Source organism: Apodemus sylvaticus, chromosome 12 (assembly GCF_947179515.1).
Source record: "Apodemus sylvaticus chromosome 12, mApoSyl1.1, whole genome shotgun sequence".
Taxonomy (NCBI): Eukaryota; Metazoa; Chordata; class Mammalia; order Rodentia; family Muridae; genus Apodemus; species Apodemus sylvaticus.
In genome coordinates, this window is record NC_067483.1 from 81,304,327 (window position 1) to 81,324,796 (window position 20,470).

Consider the following 20,470-nt stretch of genomic DNA (forward strand, 5'->3'; position numbering starts at 1 on the left):
TGCCCAAGCTATCATTGACAACATTGTTCAAAGTCCATGTGTATGTGTGTTTTCCATTGCTTTTGTTTGAGCTTAAGACCAGCCTTAGGCAGTAGTGATCTGATAAGATACATGGAATAATTTCAATGTTTCTGTATCTGTTGAGGCCTGTTTTGTGACCAATTATATGGTCAGTTTTGGACAAGGTACTATGATGTGCTGAGAAGAAGGTATATTCCTTTGCTTTAGGGTGGAATGTTCTGTAAATATCTGTTAGATCCAGTTGGTCCATAACTTCAGTTTGTTTCACTGTATTTCTGTTTAGTTTCTGGTTCCATGATTTGTCCATTTTTGACAGTGGGTTGTTGAAGTCTTCCACTATTATTGTGTGGGGTGCAATGTATTTGAGCTTTAGTAACGTTTCTTTTATGAATGTGGGTGCCCTTGTGATTGGAGCATAAATGTTCAGAATTATGAGTTCATCTTGGTAAACTTTTCCTTTTACCAGTATGAAGTGTCCCTCCTTATCTTTTTGACAACTTTTGGTTGAAAGTCAATTTTATCAGATATAAGAATGGCCACTCCAGCTTGTTTTTTTTGGGACCATTTGCTTTGAAAATTGTTTTCCATCCTTTGTCTCTTAAATAGTGTCTGTCTTTGTCACTGAGGTGGGTTTCTTGTATGCAGCAAAATGTTGGGTCCTGTTGATGTATCCAGTCTGTTAGTCTATGTCTTTTTATAGGGAGATTGAAACCATTGATATTAAGAGACATGAAGGAAAAGTGATTGTTGCTTACTGTTATCTTCTTAGTTAAATGTGACATTCTAGTTGTGTAGCTATCTTCTATTGGGTTTGATGAAAGATTACCTTATTGATTTTTCTACAGTGTGTTTTGCTGTCTTGTGTTGGTATTTTCCACCCATTATTTTTTGCAGAGCTGAATTTGTGGAAAGATACTGTGTAAATTTGCTTTTGTCATGGAATGTCTTGTTTTCACCATCTATGGTGAAAAATTAAAAGTTTTGCTGGGTATAGTAGTCTGGGCTGACATTTATGTTCTCTTAGGGTCTGTATGATATCTGCCCAGGCTCTTCTGGCTTTCATAGTCTCTGGTAAGAAGTCTGGTGTAATTTGTATAGGTCTGCCCCATATGTTACTTGATCTTTTTCTCTCACTGCTTTTAATATTCTTTCTTTGTTTAGTGCATTTGGTGTTTTGATTATTATGTGATGGGAGGAATTTCTGCTCTGGTCCAATCTGTTTAGAGTTCTATAGGATTCCTGTATGTTCATGGGCATCTCTTTCTTTAGGTTAGGGAAGTTTTCTTCTACAATTTTGTTGAAAATATTTATTGGACCTTTAAGATGTAAATCCTCGCTTTCTTCTATTCCTATAATCCTTAGGTTTGGTCTTCTCATTGTGTCCTGGAGTTCCTGGATGTTTTGGGTTACATGGTTTTTGCAATTTGCATTTTCTTTGACTGTTGAGTCAATTATTTCTAAGGAATCTTCAGCATCTGAGATTCTTTCTTCTATCTCTTGTATTCTGTTGTTGATGCTTGCATCTATGACTCCTGAATTCTTTCCAAGGTTTTCTATTTTCAGAGATGTCTCATTTTGTGATTTCTTTATTGGTTCTATTTCCAGGTTTAGATCCTGGATAGTTTCGTTCAGTTCCTTCACTTGGTTGTTTTTTTTTTTTTCCCCTGAAATTCTTTAAGGAATTTTTGTGTTTCCTCTTTAAGGGCTTCTACCTGTTGATCCATGTTCTCCTGTGTTTCTTTTAGGGATTTTTGTGATTCCTCTTTAAGGGTTTCTGCATGTTGACCCATATTCTCCCATAATTCCCTATGAGATTTTTGTATTGCCTCGTTAAGGGCGTCAACCTGTTGATCCATGTTCTCCCGTATTTCTTTAAGAGATTTCTGTGTTTCCTCTTTAAGGGCTTCTACCTTTTGATCCATATTCTCTTGTCTTTTTTAAAGGGATTTTTGTGCTTCTACCTGTTGACCCATGTTCTCTTGTATTTCTTTAAGGGAGTTATTTATGTCCTTCTTAAAATCCTCCATCAGTGATATGAGATGTGATTTTTAAATCTAGTTCTTGCTTCTCTGATGTGATGGAGTATGCAGGATTTACTGTTGTGGGAGAGCCTGGTTCTGATGGTGCCATGTTGCCTTGGTTTCTGTTGGTAATGACCTTGCATTTGCCTTTGGCCATCTCATTATCTCTAGTGTTAGCTGGTCTTGCTGACACTATCTTCTCTATCCTGCAGGCCTGTGTTTCTGCATTCCTGGGATTCTCTTTCTGTCCAATGCCCTGCAAACAGCTAATTCGCCAGGAAGTATCAGGTGATGGGGTTTCCACTATGGCAGTCTTGGCAAGGGTCGAATGCCCTGCTCCTGCCAATTCTCAAATGCCCTGCTCCGATAGGTTCTCTAATACCATACTCCTGTTGGTTTTGTAGAGAGTATCAGGAAGTGGGGTATTCTTTGTGCCAGATGTGGAGCACGTCTGCCACATCTGATGGAAAGGAGTGGTGACAGAGTAGGAGGGAGGGGTAGAATTGGCAGAAGGTGAATGGAAAACTGGAGGTTGCTGGGCAGTGAGTCCAAGAGCAGAGGGGCTCCAGGACTCTCTGTGTTGGGCGTTGATGCTTACCTAATACCCTGCTTCTTTAGGTTCTCTAGAGAGTATCAGGAAGTGGTGTCTACTCTGTGCCAGATGTGGTGCAGGTCTGATCATCTCCTTTTTTAATGAAGTAATTTATGCTTTTGTGAAACTATTGTCTATTATTTTCACCTGGGTTTCTTCTCCTTCTCCTATGTCTGTTATTCATGATTTTTTCTTTGCCATGACATCCCAGATTTCCTAGATGTTCTGTGTTTTGAATATTTTAGATTTAACTTCTGATGGAAATATCCACTGGTTCTTGCCTTCAAGACCTGAAATTCTCTCTTCCATGTTATTTAATCTGTTGGTGAGGCTTTCTGTTTAACTCCTTAATTTTTCATTTTGAGTGTTACTTTAGCTTTTCTTTTCTTTAGTGAGTCCATATCTTTGTTATACTCCCCTTTCATGCCTTTTATTGTTTTTCTTATTTAATACAACTGTTTGTAGTTTCATGGTCTTCAATGAAGTATTTATTCATATTCATTTTAAGGTCCTTGAGCATATTCACAATTGGTATTATGAAGTCCTTTTCATGTCCTTCTGCTAGACTTCTCTTCTCGGGTTTATTACAATAGAGTTGGTGGCTTACGGAGGAAGTATGTTGTATGATTATTTTTGTATTTGATTTTGCACTGGGATCCAAATATCTCTAGTTATGACATTTGAACTGTTTGTCATGTAGATATCTGTTCCTACCTTTATTGGATAGGTATGCAGTTTTTTGTTTGCTATTTCTCAAATCAGAAATATTACACCATGAAAATAATGTTTAGTTTTCAGTCTTGGGGTTCATTCAGGGGGTTAATATTCAGATTGTAACTAATCCCAATTTAGTACAGTGGGCTGTGTGTTTGTTAGGCTACCACAGTGGTTCTCACACTCCCCAAAAGCCAAGACCCTTTAATACTGTTCCTCAAATGGTAATAAACCCTAACCAAAAATTTTGTTGGAATTTTACAATTTTGTTATTATGAATTATAATGCAAATATCTGATATGCAGATGGTTTTAGGCAATCCCTGTGAACAGATCATTCAAACCCCATTGAGTTGCAGCCTGTAGGTTCCAAACAGATGGGAGTTAGAAGAGGGTAACTTAGGACTTAGGGTTCAGCTCCAGAAAGATGTGTAGAGGCAAAACTGGGGTGTCTTTGGCTATGGCTGTGGATGGCAGTAGGTCCTATATGGAAGGAGGTGGGCTGTGTGGAGGATCTGAAGTGGGAAGGCAGCAGCTGCTCTAAGAGTCCTCTGATAAGACCAGAATGGTGGAGGGGAAAGAAGACACAGGTACACTATTTGTATTTCAGTCAAATGTGGTGGATGTGCAAACCCTGGTAAAAGGAAGTTTGTTGAGTAATCAGAGAATCTCCAAGGGATGAAGATGGGCTAGCAGGGATGACTGAATGGAGTTTATTCACTTTTTAGATTACCAGCATGGCTTTCAGTAACAAAGCATAAATTAAGTGAATAGAAAGAATGAAAGAAATAGAGAGAGACAGAGAGGGGGGGAAGGGAGGGAAGGAAGGAAGAAAGAAAGGAAGAGAGAGAGAGAGAAAGAAAGAAAGAAAATAGAAGGAAAAGAAAAGAAAACAAACAAGCAAACAACTTAGTGAATCTCTTCACTGGGATTTAACTCATATTTCTACAAATGTGTATACAGGACAGTTTCTCCAAGGTCCACACAATGACCCTAAGCTACTTGCTAATAACAGCTAGGAAAAGGATTTATGTTAAGTTGTCACAGTATTTATCACATACATGTGAAACTTCTTGTTTGCAGGAATCATGGGTGTCTTTCTACTAGGTGTAGAGAAAGTGCTCTTTCTCTGGTTTACATGGAAATGACTCCCAGTTCAGAAATATCCTTCAGATTTTATGAAAGAAAAACTATAGTCTGATACAATGTATTTGAAAAAAAAATCATTGAAGCTGCATCTTTGAATGCTGAAGTCATGACCAAAAATTATGCCATTTTCCCAACTTTTATGTACAGTGTTCGAAACAGCCAGAGTTGAGAGAAGGGTCTTTGGCTGGCTAAGTCACTGGCAGTATTTTTGCTCAAGGAAGCCCTGATTAAAGAGGAAAGCCAAAGACCTGCTAATAAAGGAGCCAACCTGTAGTCAGAAAGCCTGTTCCTAGATCTGAGTCACTGGACTTAATAGGAACTCACTGTGAAAAGCAGCTTCTTTGACCAAGGCTGAGAATAGCACTGATCTGTGGGTAGAAACATGAATATTTTAAAGGAAAACTGACATTATATTATGTTATTCCTATCTAGGACCTACTGACTTCCAGGTGAGAAGTATTGATAAGGTGTATAATACTAGGTATGAATCTTCTCTTGTGTAGCAAGCCTCAAGTCCAAACTGAAAGCACTTGGTTACCACTGTTACCACTTTAAAAATCATTCCATCATTGTGCTGGGCATTTTACTCTTTCTTTTGACCAAAATTCATAGAAGAAACTGAAAACAATGTCAGTTATATCTCTCTGCAGTTTGAGTGGCAAAACTTCAGGCAGGAGAAAGGGTGAGTCCTTATGTAAACATCAGAGGGCCTGTTTTAAAACAGTTTCCGCCCAGATCAAAATCTATCATCTTAGATGAAAGCTTGTTTAGGCACAGGATATTAAAAAAGGATGCAGAAGATCAGGGTATTCTAAGAATGAGTGAAACCTCCCCCCCCCCCCCCCCCCCGCCTGGAGGATCATTAAGGGGAAAGTGAACAACTTCAGGAAGTCCCTGAAACCAGATATAATAGTGTCCTGTCTCCCCGCAAAATGTACAGGCTGCCAGGCATGTTGGTAGGAACCCTAGGACAACCTAAACACACCTGGATAAAGTGGAAATGAACCAAGCTGTCTGGAAAAGTCTTGGAGCCACTGAACCTACTGAGGAGGGCACTGTCCAGTGCATTGTACTCTCTGTAGGCTGTGAAGGGGACTCCAGATTTCTAGCTGTTATGCCTGTCACTCAGTTTGGGGTGGACTGGTGACATTGCTATCTTTGGCTCATTCCAGCTCCTGTAAGTAATGCCTCATCAATATTCTTATAAGAACCACAATAAAAATAGATCTTATTGGCTTCCCAAATTGTATTTTGATTGTATCTGAACTATTTCAGATACACTAGTTCAGATACACTAGATGCAGTGAAACTTTATTCACAGCAAAATGACAGTAAATATCAGATAGCAATATTGTGAGGAACAATTGTGGACCATATAAGTACAGGTATTCATGGACGTTGGCCTGCACCCAGGCCCTGAGCTGGTCGGGGGGACCACCGGTGTACAAACCCGGCCAGGAGGTTGTTTGCTCAGGCTGGCACGTGCGTGTGTGTGGGCGCCGCTGCCATTTTGCCTACGGGAAGCCAGAGAGTCCTATCAGGCAAAACCAGCTAACAGGCTAGCCCTAGGCTGACAGAGCTGGGGTCTAAGATGGTCAGGCCCTGGACTGCCCCCAGGCCCTGGGCTGCTCGGTGGGCCATCTGTGTGCCGACCTGGCCAGGAGGTTGTGAGCCCAGCAGACTCTCCCAGCACTCTCAGGGAGCCATCCTGGCCACCTGACAGACCCAATTAACACTCACAGCTGAGGGGAACTTTGCTCGGACATTGGCCTGCCAGGCTTTTGCCTAGACTCAGGGCCTGAACAGCGAGGCTAGCCTTGTGTGCACCAACCCGGTTGGGAATTCTGCTGGCCAGCAGAGTGATCAGCACGCAGAAAAGGTCCCGGCAGCATACACCCTCAGCACGCCCTGAAGGAGCAAACAGGCACCATCTGGTTCACAGACACAATCTGGGGCAAAGCACACTAGGGCTACAAGGGCACCCAAGAGGAGGGCAGCACATCAGCAATCTGCAACAGGGGAAACCCTGCCATCCAGTGTTGCAGAAATAGCCCTAGAGCCTCTCAGGAGACTGAAACACCAGCCAGAGACAAGACCAACTAGCTCCAGAGAACAAGATGGCAAAGGGCAAATGCAGGAACGCTACTAGCAGAAATCTAGGCAATATGGCAGCATCTGAACCAAACTCTCCAACATCAGCAAGTCCTGGTTATGCCAACACACCAGAGAAACAAGATTTGGATTTAAAATCACTGGTCATGATGGTGCTAGAAGAACACAAAAAGGACATAAATGAATCTCTTAAAGGAATACAGGGGAACATGAATAAGCTAGAAACCCGTATAATGGAAACACAAAAATCACTTAAAGAAATGCAGGAGAATAAGGCCCAAGAGATAGAAGCCAATAAAGAAGAAAGGCAAAAAAAATAATAACTTAAAGAAATGCAGGAGAACTTGCGTCAACAGGCAGAAGTCATGAAAGAGGAAACACAAAAATCTCTTAAAGAATTACAGGAAAACACAAACAAACAAATGATGGAACTGAGCAAAACCATCCTGGATCTAAAAACAGAAGTAGAAACAACTAAGAAATCACAAAGGGAGGCAACTTTGGAGATAGAAAACCTTGAGAAGAAATCAGGGTCCATAGATGCAAATATAAACAACAGAATACAAGAGATGGAAGAAAGAATCTCAGATGCTGAAGATACCATAGAAATCATTGACTCAACTGTCAAAGAAAATACAAAATGCAAAAAGCTTGTATCCCAGAACATCCAGGAAATCCAGGACACAATGAGAAGACCAAACCTAAGGATTAGAGGTATAGATGAGAGTGAAGATTTACAACAGAAAGGGCCAGCAAATATCTTCAACAAAATTATGGAAGAAAACTTTCCAAACTTAAAGAGAGAGATGCCTATGAATATACAAGAAGCCTACAGAACTCCAAATAGACTGGACCTGAGCAGAAATACCTCCTGTCACATAATAATCAAAACCCCAAATGCACTAAACAAAGAAAGAATATTAAAGGCAGTAAGAGAAAAAGGCCAAGTAACATATAAAGGAAGACCTATCAGAATCATACCAGACTTCTCATCAGAGACCATGAAAGCTAGAAGATCCTGGGAAGATCTCATGCAGATTCTAAGAGAACACAAATGTCAGCCAAGACTACTATATCCAGCAAAACTCTCATTCACCATAGATGGAGAAACTAAGATATTCCATGACAAAACCAAATTTACACAATATCTTTCCACAAACCCAGCTCTGCAAAGAATAATAGGAGGAAAACTCCAATGCAAGGAGGGAAACTACACCCAAACATGTGAAAGTTCTGTATGACAAGAACTTCAAGACTCTGAAGAAGAAAATGGAAGAAGACCTCAAAAAATGGGAACACCTCCCATGCTCATGGATCGGCAGGATCAATAGAGTTAAAATGGCCATTTTGCCAAAAGCAATATACAGATTCAATGCAATACCCATCAAAATCCCAACTCAATTCTTCACAGAGTTAGAAAGAGAATTTCTCAAATTCATCTGGAATAACAAAAAACCCAGGATAGCTAAAACTATTCTCAGCAACAAAAGAAATTCTGGGGGAATCAGTATCCCTGACCTCAAGCAATACGACAGAGCAATAGTGTTAAAAACTGCATGGTATTAGTACAGTGACAGGCACGTGGATCAATGGAACAGAATTGAAGATCCAGAAATGAACCCACACACCTATGGCCACTTGATCCTCGACAAAGAGGCTGAAAACATCCAATGGAAAAAAGATAGCCTTTTCAACAAATGGTGCTGGTTCAACTGGAGGTCAGCATGCAGAAGAATGCGAATTGATCCATCCTTGTCTCCTTGTACTAAGCTCAAATCCAAATGGATCAAGGACCTCCACATAAATCCAGACACTCTGAAGCTAATAGAAAAGAAACTGGGGAAGACCCTTGAGGACATCGGTACAGGGGGAAAGTTCCTGAACAGAAGACCAATAGCATATACTCTAAGATCAAGAATAGACAAATGGGACCTCATAAAATTACAAAGTTTCTGTAAGGCAAAGGACACCATCAAAAGGACAAATCGGCAACCAACAAATTGGGAAAAGATCTTCACCAATCCTACATTAGATAGAGGGCTAATATCCAATATACATAAAGAACTCAAGAAGTTAGACTCCAGAAAACCAAACAACCCTATTAAAACATGGGGTACAGAGTTAAACAAATAATTCTCACCTGAAGAACTTCGGATGGCGGGGAAGCATCTTAAAAAATGCTCAACTTCATTTGTCATTAGGGAAATGCAAACCAAAACAACCCTGAGATTTCATCTTACACCAGTCAGAATGGCTAAGATTAAAAATTCAGGAGACAGCAGGTGTTGGAGAGGGTGTGGAGAAAGAGGAACACTCCTCCACTGCTGGTGGGGTTGCAAATTGGTACAACCACTCTGGAAAGCAGTCTGGTGGTTCCTCAGAAAACTGGGCACCTCACTTGCAGAAGATCCTGCTATACCACTCCTGGGCATATACCCAGAGGATTCCCCACCATGTAATAAGGATACATGCTCTACTATGTTCATAGCAGCCCTATTTATAATTGCCAGATGCTGGAAAGAACCCAGGTATCCCTCAACAGAAGAGTGGATGCAAAAAATGTGGTTTATCTACACAATGGAGTACTATTCAGCCATTAGAAACAATGAATTCATGAAATTCTTAGGCAAATGGATGGAGCTAGAGAACATCATACTAAGTGAGGTAACCCAGACTCAAAAGGTGAATCATGGTATGCACTCACTAATAAGTGGATATTAACCTAGAAAGCTGGAATACCCAAAACATAATCCACACATCAAATGAGGTACAAGAAGAAAGGAGGAGTGGCCCCTGGTTCTGGAAAGACTCAGTAAAGCAGTATAGGGCAAAACCAGAACGGGGAAGTGGGAAGGGGTGGGTGGGAGGACAGGAGAAGAGAAGGGGTCTTACGGGACTTTTGGGGAGTGGGGGGCTAGAAAAGGGGAAATCATTTGAAATGTAAATAAATTATATCGAATAAAAAATTTAAAAAAAAAAGATGAATCATGGTATGCACTCACTAATAAGTGGATATTAACCTAGAAAACTGGAATACCCAAAACATAATCCACACATCAAATGAGGTACATGAAGAACGGAGGAGTGGCCCCTTGTTCTGGAAAGACTCACTGAAGCAGTATAGGGCAAAAACAGAACGGGGAAGTGGAAAGGGGTGGGTGGGAGGACAGGGGGAGAGAAGGGGGCTTATGGGACTTTCGGGGAGTGGGTGGCTAGAAAAGGGGAAATCATTTGAAATGTAAATAAAAAATATATTGAATAAAAAAGAAAGAAAACAGAATAAAGGCATACTAACCAATCTACCCCCAAAAAAATAATGTCAGATGCACAATTAATCAAATTAAACTTATAGCAAGTTACAGTGAGTCTAAACCCAAACTTTTTCTTTTTTATTAAATTAATAAAATTTATTTTAAAATATAAAAAATGAAAACCAAACAAACAAGTTCCTTCCACAGATGCTTTCTAGTGACATTAATTTATTGATTAAAAGAGACCATGAATTAAAAACATCCCATTAAGCTTAAAATTTCAGTGTCATTAGAAATGGGACTAACATATGGATTTATAAGATGAGAGAGGCACTCATCCTTAGCTCTTGAATCTTCCTGCCTGTATTTCTGTTCTCAAAATCTCTATCTATGGTCCTTACCTCCATTTCACCTCATCTCCCTGTATGACTGTGAATATTGATCATAAAACTGACAGGATCTTGAATCACTTGCAAGAATCATTTTTCCATGTGCAAGAGGGGGTTTCTAGACTGTGTTAAGGAATTTGCAAACACTCATCAAAAGAGTGTGGGTGGTATCATTGAATAGGTTTAGGGATTTAACTAAAGAGATAGAGATAAAGAGACAGCCAGACAGCCAGACAGAAATATCAACTCTAGAACTCACCTCTCTCTGCTTCCTGCTGCAGGTACTTGGCCAGTCAACTCACCCTTATCTACCATTAAACTACGGCCAAAAACAAACCTATTGATCCTTCAGTTGCTTTATCAAGTCTTCACAGCAGTGAGAGAAGTAAGTAGTACCCTAGAGAGGCCTAGAATTAGTATCTGGGAATACTAATTTCTTCATTCCTTTGATTTGCTTTATCATAAGACTTCTTCATTTTGCTGTAAAGGTTTCTGCTGATTTTATTTCACTCAGGAATTGAAGATGGGATTCCTTACTGTTGAAAAAAAGGATGCCCCGCCCTAAATACTTCATTTTGGGGCATATTTTTCAAATAACTAAAACTAAAATGCACTCACATTATTCAGCATAAAGGATGTGAAGACTTGATCCTGTCCTCAGCATATTATTTTTGGAACGCTCAAGACTGAGTTCAAGCTTCTCTCTCATTTTATCAATACCTTGACTTTCATGGGCAGAGAACATGCAGTCTACTTGTTCCGGACATGCTTTGTCCTTACACATCACATTTGAAGCCTGTATTCTCCAGCTTTATCTAGGGCTACTAAAATTTTATTTTAAAGCAATTCCCAAATGGTTAAAGATTTCCCCAAAGGTATATTGCTTTACAGAAAATATGTGATTTTTTTTTTACGTTTTAGATATAAAAATTTCAAATCAACAATTATAGAAGTTATAGAGGCAACATATGAAATTTAGATAATAGAAAATGTATAAAGAATATAAGAAAGCACCATTTCCTAGAAATAAGAGCTGGTTTTTATAGGGCCTATCTTTCAAGAGGCAATATACACATTTATTTTCTGTACTTGAATCTTATATCTGCAATCAGTATCATTGGCAGCCAGGTTTTCAGAAGTATGGTTCCAGAGAGGTTCTCCAAACTGTGTCTTGGTTGAGTGGCTTTCCTTCACATTCTAGCATTGATGACCTTAAAGAAGAAAACAATGAAGTCAGATCAATTGAAATGCAGTAGTAGGCTTTCTTGCTAACTCCTCACCATGAGTCCCACATGCCCTTTTCTCACTCTGACCTTAAATAAATCTGTTTTTGGAGTCAGCTTTCTTCCCTTGCTTGGATTGTAAAATTAGCTAGTCACTCCTACAGCTTCAGCATAGGTGGAAGTGCAGGGTGTGTTACAGAGGTACAGGGGAAAGGAAAGTGCTGCAAGACCTGCGGTAAGGACTGAGTTGCAGAGTTTATTGAACAGGGAGCTTGGGAAGAGGCAGCTCTGCTGACATAGGGGAAGGATTGGAATCATGGCTAATGGTTTGGAGAACAATGTTAGTGTAAGAGCATTTATATATGAATGAAGATATCACTTATGTTCCTTTTGTTTATATTATAATAGTGGTGTGTGTGTGTAAAATGAATCCCACACAGCTGTCTGTAAGTATGATAAGGGGGTGGGAGTGGATTTTAGCACCTTGTTGTCCTTGGTGTTGTTTGTAGTTTGATGTTAATTCCATTTTCTCTTGATGGGCTGTCCTGACAAGGAATGGATCACATACTCAGGTGATTTCATGTGAACCTTTTCCCCATTTTAACTGGTCAAATAAAGTTTAGAGTCTGTGACTGGGCAGTCACAGGGAAAGGTGAAGAAGGAGGTTTTAGAGAGGGGGAAGAGAGGAAGGAGAGAGGCAGATGAGAAGGAGGAGACAGAGGAAGAAAGAAGAAAACGAGGTGGAAGGAAGATGGAGCAGAACCACATGACCTGGAGAAGATGACAGTTGCAAGGGATTTCATAACTGGGGACTAGAGTAGTGTAGTGGTACATCAGCCCAATCTGACTGTGCACCTTACAAATATTAAAACTGAGTGGTATGGTGTGTTCTTTGCACAGGCTTGTTGGAGTTGGAGATTTACTGAAACCCCTTTTCATCTGGTTTGCTCAGGGCATCCTTGAGAACTTGTGATATCTGTCCATGATTCTCTGCAACAGAAAGTATTTGCATATTGTAAATGAAGACCATGAGGTTCTTTGTGTTTTAGTCTTTGGCTAATTTGAGAACTCAGAGAGTCAGAATTTGAAAGAACCATCTTAATTTTCCCAAGTCCTGTCAAATATTCTCCCTGTGTTCATAAATGGGATAGCTTTCTTTTAAATCAGGGAGCTAAACATTTAGCAATCTTTGAGTCTTTCTGAATTTGTTTTCCTTATTTTGATTTAAAAATCCCCTATAAACACAATAGAAGGAAGCCCATATTTTAAAGGAACAAAGTTTAATTTTTTTTCTCCACCTATTGGATTTTCTATGTATTTCCAACAGTCAACTTTACTAGAGTATTAAAAAATGATTCTTAGGGAGAATGGTGTTTCTTTTTTATTATTATATATTTGTTTTATTTACATTTTAAATGGTATCCCCTTTCTGTTACCCCTCCAAAACCCCCTATCCCATACTCCCTCCCCCAGAGCACGTACCTGCATGTAACTGTGCCTTACAGACCTCAGCTGCCATGCGTCTTCAGTGGAAGTCAATTCAAAGCAGACAAGTCTAAGTTTACTGCCTGGCTCACACTTGATATTGGTAAGTCGTCCATAAACCACCACTTCCATTTTCCCAGTATCATCTTCAATTCCATAGTAAATGAATTTATTCCTCTCAGTTTTCTGAAAAAACAAATTAACTTTGAATCTTCCAGGAAATATGTACTATCTCTTCACATCTATGAGAAATAAAATGTGTCAACATAAACCTGTCCACAACAAAGAAACTATGGTTCTTAGGTTTAGAATTGCACTTACAATCACCAGTGAGATGGCCCAGTGATCAAGGGTGCTTGTGATAAAACCTGATGACCTGGTCTTAATTACCAGGACTCATGGCAGAGGGAGAGAACTCATTCCTGAAACTTGCCTTCCAACAGCAGTAGTAGTTTCATGACCTTTATGTTTCTTCTCAACCATCACAGACAGAAGAAATAAAGACTGAAAAAGTAAAATTACAGGAACTAAATAGTTTAGGCTGTTCCAGTGAACAAATCTTTTCTTGAAAATTACTCATGAGGTTTTATTTGTAAGCCTAGTTTTTAATGACTGAACCATGTCTCCAGCCCTTGAAAACCACTCTTAAGCTTTCCCCCTTGTAGTCTTTGTCTACTGGGTATCTTTAGGAAAAATAAGTATTTTTCTAAGCACTACTGTTAACATATCAGAATAGCTGAGATTTCTTAAGTATTCCATGAAAGTATCAAAAATTAAAAAAAAAAAAGTAAACAACAAAACCAATCTGATTATCATTGCAGGTTTTGCAGGTACAACCAAGAGGCCTGAGAAGAAAGGTTACTTGTGGTTGAGTGTGAGGTTGGGGAACATTATTATAAGCCTGCTTTATTTCACTTACTTTAACTTTAATGGAAAATTAAGTTATGTTCATACAATATATTCTGATCATAGTTCCCTTCACCCTCTTCCTCTCAGATATTTCTCAATTACACACACTGACATCTCTACTTCTTTCTCTCAATTAAAAAGACAAACAGGCAATTTAAAAAGACAAAACAACAAGAATAAAACAAAACTAACAGACAAAAAAGAAACAAAGAAATAGTACAAGAAACAGATACACAGACACATAGAGAGATATAGAGGTATACACACATGTCCACATACATGCACACAGATGCACACACATGTATACACATGCCATACACATGCCCACATACATGCATACACTTGCACACACATGTACACACAAACATACACATTTATACATATGTGCATACACATACACACATGTACACATAAGCACACACATGAACATGTATACAAACACAAGTAATTTATAAGTGGCCCACATTTACTTCAAATCTCACAAAAGTTAAGTCAGAACAGCATTTAGTTTTAATGTTTTAGTGTGTATCCCAGTTAGTTTATTTATTGTGTAACCAAATGTACCAGTGCAACAAAATATATCATAGATTAAAAAATAAAAAGTCATGACTGTTTAGATACATGGAATTATGAAATTATTGAACAAGAATACAAATGAATTGGTGTATTTGCACTTAAAGAGACACTCCAAAGTTACTGAATTCTTCACATTTCACCACTTTCATTGTGTCCAGTTATAAACTCTGAAATTAAACTTTCCTGTTAAACTCCCCTTTCATTATATAAGACAATAGTCACTTCATCAAAAAGGTCTTGATAAAGGAATAAAGCAAATAAGAATGAGAGCACATTAAAGATATAATCCTGGCTTGTTGGACATGGAGTCATTCTAGGGCAGAATAATGCATTTGGTTCCTTATAATGATCATTTTAAACTGTATCAAGGCTTGGAGTTTGGCTCTTTATTCATAATTGAGATGCCCTAAATACAGTTAAAGAAGCTATCAAAGAAATAAAATCTAAAAAGAAAATGTGCTGTAAACTGAGCAGTGTCTGGGAGTAGGATGGCTATAGCTGGATTGTCCTAGCCAGGAAAATGACAAATGTTAATGATAAATCTCTTTCTAAAGAATTTTCCTGGTGGTGTCTTAAGGTGAAGAATAGTAAGAGAGCATGGAAATCCCCAAAGTAAGGAAACCTTGCCTGCTCTACCTCTTCTTTGGAAAGCAATGATTTCCTGTGTTAAGTAAGTTGAGCAAATTCCAGTTGAGCAAACTAAAGCTTAACATCTCAGATTGCAGAAGAAATATTACAAATAATACAATGGCTTACCTTGAATACTGCAAACTCTCCATTCACAAATGTCCCCTTAGGTTGTGAGAAAAGATAAGAAATTTTCGGAGTTGCATTGGCTCTTTGCCTCAGTGTCTTTGAGATAACCATTGTTTGGTTAACATTCACATCAGACACACAGGAAGCTCTGTATATCTCCAGAAACCCATTGCACCCAAAATAATCTGATATGGCAATGATCTTTCCTGGGATGAACTTGTTCTTTAAAGCTGAGTCAAAAACCTTCACTCTGAAGAACTCAGTCTCAGTAGCCACTGTAGCATGAAACATCCTTTTATCTTCTTTCATGTCATATGTAAATGGTTCTGTTACTTTCAACACCATCACTTGTTTGGGACCTTGCTGCTGACCTTCTTCCTTAGCAGGATCCTTTGGTACAATTCCTCTTCTTGGTGTCTACAAAAACCACATACGGGATAAAACAATATAGTTCAGACAGTCCTAAGGAACCATCCCACTGAACAGAATAGAGAACATATAGACAATGGTAACTATACTACAACCAAGCTAAAGGAAGAAATTTATATTTACCTAAATATTTACTTAAAATTTACATAAATCACAACTTAGTGATTCTAGTTAATACAAATTATACCTGGTAGGTAAAGGTATTATACTTCTGTGGAATGGATCCAAAGCCTTCAACGTTCTAGTCAAGTTTTCTATCTAGAAACATTTTGAAGATTTTAATTAAAAACATTTTCTAAAAAAAAATTGGAGCTTTTTTGCAAAAGGGTTAGCTACAGGAAGATCTTCTCAAACATTGTTAAGCAGTAAGTGTTCAGGCTAGAAGCTCTTTATGCATAATGAGAAACATTGAAGAAAATCCTGGAACCAGACAAAAAGCATGAAGGGAATTTCACTTTGATCACCTCCTCAGTATCCTTCTTCATTTCTGTGTAACAGGAAAGCATGTTGAAATGAGAGTAAGGCTGAAGGACTGAAAAAGGAGGCATGTTGGCAGGTTTGGGCAACCTAGGTGTCAAGACAGGGAGGCAGCTACAAACTAGCAGCACTGCCTGTGGTCTGACCTTGAAATGTATACAGACTTCACTCAGTGGGAGACTCAGTTTCTCTCTGATTCCTCATCACTGTGTTCTATCATCAGAAAGTTCCTTTCCAGTATAACGAACAGTGGTTCACAATATGAAAACAGCACCTAGACACAAAGTGCACTGTGCAAAATTAAATCAAGTGTCTCACTATACTCCTTACAGCTTATACATGACTTGGATATTTTCTCAGTAGAGAAGCATGAATAATGGATTTTACAATTGAATTTAGGGAAGGATCAGTTACTATATACATTAAAAATGAATGATTACTTGAATAAAAGATTGTGTGTACATATAGATTAATGAAGGAGCCTTCCAAGTTTGTGCTAATCACTGTCATTATATTGTTAGAAGAGAAGGACGTTACCCTGGTTGGACTGCTGTGTACTGTTGCTGAAGGCCCTGGAGCAGCATGGAGAGCCCTAGATGCTGTTACTGGAGACAACTGTAGAGCTAGACGACTGCTGCATGCTGTTGATGAAGTTGCATGTGGAGCCAGGAGCCTGCTGGATGCTGTTGCTGAAGTTACAGGTAGTGCCACGAGACCACAGGATACTGTAGGTGAAGTTGCTTCTGGAGCAGCGAGACTGCTAGATGGTGTTGCTGAAGATACCCGGGGTGCTTGGACTTTCCTGGATGCTTCTACTTTAGGAAGGGGAAGGGCATTGTCAGTACAGGATGCTGCTCCTTGTTTCAATTGAGTGGGACACACACTTTTGGACACTATTGATGGAGGAGCATGAAGAGCCTGGACACAAAATGATCCTGTTGCTGGATGAATTTGAGTAGTCTGGGCTCTGCTTGTGGCTATTGTCATAGGTATTGGGGTTTTTGTAAGTCTGCTGGATTTTACTAATGGCGGTGCCAGAGGAGCCTGGAAATAATTGGGTACTGCTGTTAAAGATATTTGAGTGGCCTGGCCATTCTTGGATGCTTTTATTGTAGCAGAATTAATAGTCTGAGTGCTACTGGATGCTGTTGTTTGATGTACCTGTGCAACAGAGATGGTTCTGGACATGGTTGCTAATGGATGAGGAACCTGGGCATTGCTGGATGCTGTAGCTGGAAGAGGCATCTTTTTGAGCTGGGCTTTGCTTGTCAATGTTGCTGAAGGCGCTCTAGCAGTTTGGGCATTTCTGGATGCTGTTGCTCGACTGTGAGGAACCTTTGTGCTACTGAATGCTGCTGGTGAAGAAAAGTGAAGGTCTTGGATGCTGCTGGGTACTGTTATTGGAGACATCTGAGGAGCAGCGGAAGAACTGAACACTCTCTCTGGAGGCATAAGAGGGACCCCAACATTACTGAATGCTGTTGCTGCTGGCACATGAGGAACCCAGGCACCACTGAATAGTGTAGCAGGCACTTTAGAGTTCAGATGAACACCTGAATCTGATGCTGGAGATACTGGAAAATTCTGGCAAGGTGATGTTGGAGAGCCTGGAGACATCTTTAAATCCAATTGTGCTTCTAGAGGCTTCTGGGAAGATTGAAGGCTTCTAGAAGCAATTGCTGAAAGTCCTTCAAAAGTGAAGATTTCATTTACAGCTGGGAAGTTGCTGGTGGATGAAAATTCTGTAAGTTGTTGCTTTCCCTGAGGACTGTCTGTCTTTGTGATGCTGTGTTTTTGGATGGTTGTGTTTTTCTGTCTCTAAAGAAAAATAGGATTGAGATTTTTTTAAATCCTGCTTAATTTTTTTTGTTTTGTTTTGTTTTGGTTTAGTTTTTTAAATCAGACCAAGTATGTACTTTCATTTTTCCTTCTGAAAAGAGGACCTTTATCCTGTCATTTTTCTTCTGGACTGAAGGAAGCATTTTAGCTGACACTAAAGGATTTCTAACACTTAGCCTTCTCCTTTCATAATCAATATTACAACTTCTCTTAAAAGCCAGGTATTGAATTGGCATTGGTCTGGGATGGAATGTTTGCTCATAGTATTTTAAAAAATTCACCAGCTCTTACTCAATCTCATTCAACTCTGTATAATTTTGTGGGATGCTAGGCTACTAGTAAAATTGGTTGATATTTATGGCCTTTCCTTCATGTAGAATTTCTAATCCATTAAATCTGTGTTATATATGTTCTCTATAGCACACAGGGAGCCCAGTTCCCACACTCTCTGATGATGTGAATGAAATTGTGTGACAGGTACCATAAAACAGTGGACCACATAGATGAATTCTGGTGGATGAGGATGTATCTCAATTGTCGGAATGCTGGAGTAGGCCTGAATCCCATCCGGACTCATTTAAACCTTTGCTTAGATCTTTAAAATGACCATAATCCTAGTAAAATAAAACTGTGTATGTGGGAAACACTTGTACTTTATACATCAGATTGAGTTAGGATGTTACTCAACTGAGTTAGGTGAGTTACTTTCCTTATCTTAGAAAAGAAGAATAAAACTTTAAAGATTATGAATTTGGCTTTAACATGAAAGTAAGTTCATATGCAAATAGGTCCAATAATTGTAATGGCCACTTTTACTGCCTTCTTTAAATATTTCTGATCCTTCTAAGTGAAAGTTTTCTAAAATACAACCATTGCTATGAAGCTGATGCAACTCAATTCAAAACTGTCTTTAACTGTAGCCTACATTTCTGGACTACTATACACTTCCAATTATATTTCAAAACTGTCTTTAACTGTAGCCTACATTTCTGGACTGTATACACTTTCAATTATATTTCTGTTGCCATTTATGAACACAGATAATTATATGTCCCTAAGGATTTTAATCCATGATAAATCACAGGACTCTAACAGTTAAAATAATTATACATTGATAACATAGTGTTCAATACAATTGTACATGAAACAAAATGAGGTTTGTGTAAATTGCATCCAGGGTTTCAAAATACACACCTGATAAATGATGATATCATTAAATATGTATATTATTAGGAGAACTTCTTTCACTATTACAGTCATTGTAATTATATTAAGAAGTCTTTGGGATGGTAAGAGAGAGCTGTTTCCTTTGATGAGGAATGGTAGGGAGAGTTTGGGATATGCCTGGGGGGGGGGGTGTCTGAAACTGACTTTCAGAAAATGTGGCTATTACAGTTATAGAGCATTTCACCCATAGTGGACAGGGATAAAGGTTTCCCAAACAGGGAAATATCATGTGTCAAAATACCTCCTGAGTAGAACACAGGATGATGAAAATAACCTCAGAAGATGGGTCACCAGCAAAGGTAAAAGGGCTGAGAAGAAATTAGGCAATGGTGTGTTAATAAGCTCTGTGTCTCTGTCTGTCTCCCCTATACTTTCTTCTGAACCCAATGCAGAGAGTTGGTTGACAGCATTACATATCCTTTCACAAATACTTAACTTTTCAACACCAACTGAGGCTGTGTTACATGATTAGATGACTTAATGTTTTATTTAATAAAATGAAGAAAGTCTTTGCAGTAGGGGATTAGTGAGAAGATTTTCCAAGATTGTGGGGAGCCCAGTGATATGCTTTGGGAAGGGACAAGCATTGGGAATAGGAAAGTGGTACCTTGTTTGAGGAACTGCTGGGTGGTGTTGGTGGAGGCTTTAGAGGAGTCTGGAGACAATTTTCATCTTTCTTTATATTGGTTCCTGAAGGTTCTTGAAGCTGAGCCTGTTCCTCGGTGAGCTTCTTTTTCTTCCCACCTTCAGTTTTTGTGATTTGTTTTCTCTTTTTCTGAAAGAGCAACATTGTCTTTCTCTCTAGATTCCCTCATGTGTTGGAAATTTAACCCTGAGCCTTGTCCACATTAAGCTCTGATTTTCTATAGTTTTATCGTTAGCCCTTGGAATTGTCTTTAAATTAAATGAAGCACAATATTTTCAAACCATAAGAGCCTTTGCTTTTATTACTGAATTCTAATTATTTTTGTTTCATTGTGCACATACCTCATTCTCAACAGATGAGTTGTAATGTATACTGGTATGAATAAGAATGTCTGCTATAAACTCATAGATTTGAATGTTTATCCACCATTTATGAAACAGGAAACAAGTTAGTAGGCAACTAGACCCATATAGCTTTAATGGCTACTTTTACTGGGGTTTTCTTGTATGTTTTTAATTCTTCAAGGTACAAGTTTTCTAAAATGCAACCATTGCTTCTGAAGCTGATGCCACTCAATCCAAAACTGTCATTAACTGTAGCTTATCTTCCTCGATTGTATACATTTCTAATTATATTTCTATCATGACTTATGAAC

General features: G+C 38.9%; 1 protein-coding gene across 13 annotated transcripts in view; it reads right to left on the reverse strand.

Annotated features, from left to right (window-relative positions):
• LOC127697363 (inteferon-activable protein 208-like) overlaps positions 1-20,470 on the reverse strand; it is a 90,608-nt gene that overhangs the window by 60,038 nt on the left and 10,100 nt on the right. For 3 of the 13 annotated variants that reach the window (XM_052200438.1, XM_052200432.1, XM_052200440.1), the window contains exons 7-9: positions 19,777-19,944; positions 16,641-17,921; positions 15,441-15,614 (exon numbers count right to left, since the gene is read on the reverse strand). In XM_052200438.1, coding sequence (XP_052056398.1) covers positions 15,441-15,614; positions 16,641-17,921; positions 19,777-19,944 — 1,623 coding nt within the window. Of the gene's footprint in view, positions 1-10,067; positions 11,460-11,954; positions 12,462-12,953; positions 13,143-13,389; positions 13,461-15,197; positions 15,615-16,640; positions 17,922-19,776; positions 19,945-20,470 lie in introns of those variants that run through there. The other 10 variants (XM_052200437.1, XM_052200435.1, XM_052200431.1 and 7 more) reach the window with 7 other exon arrangements.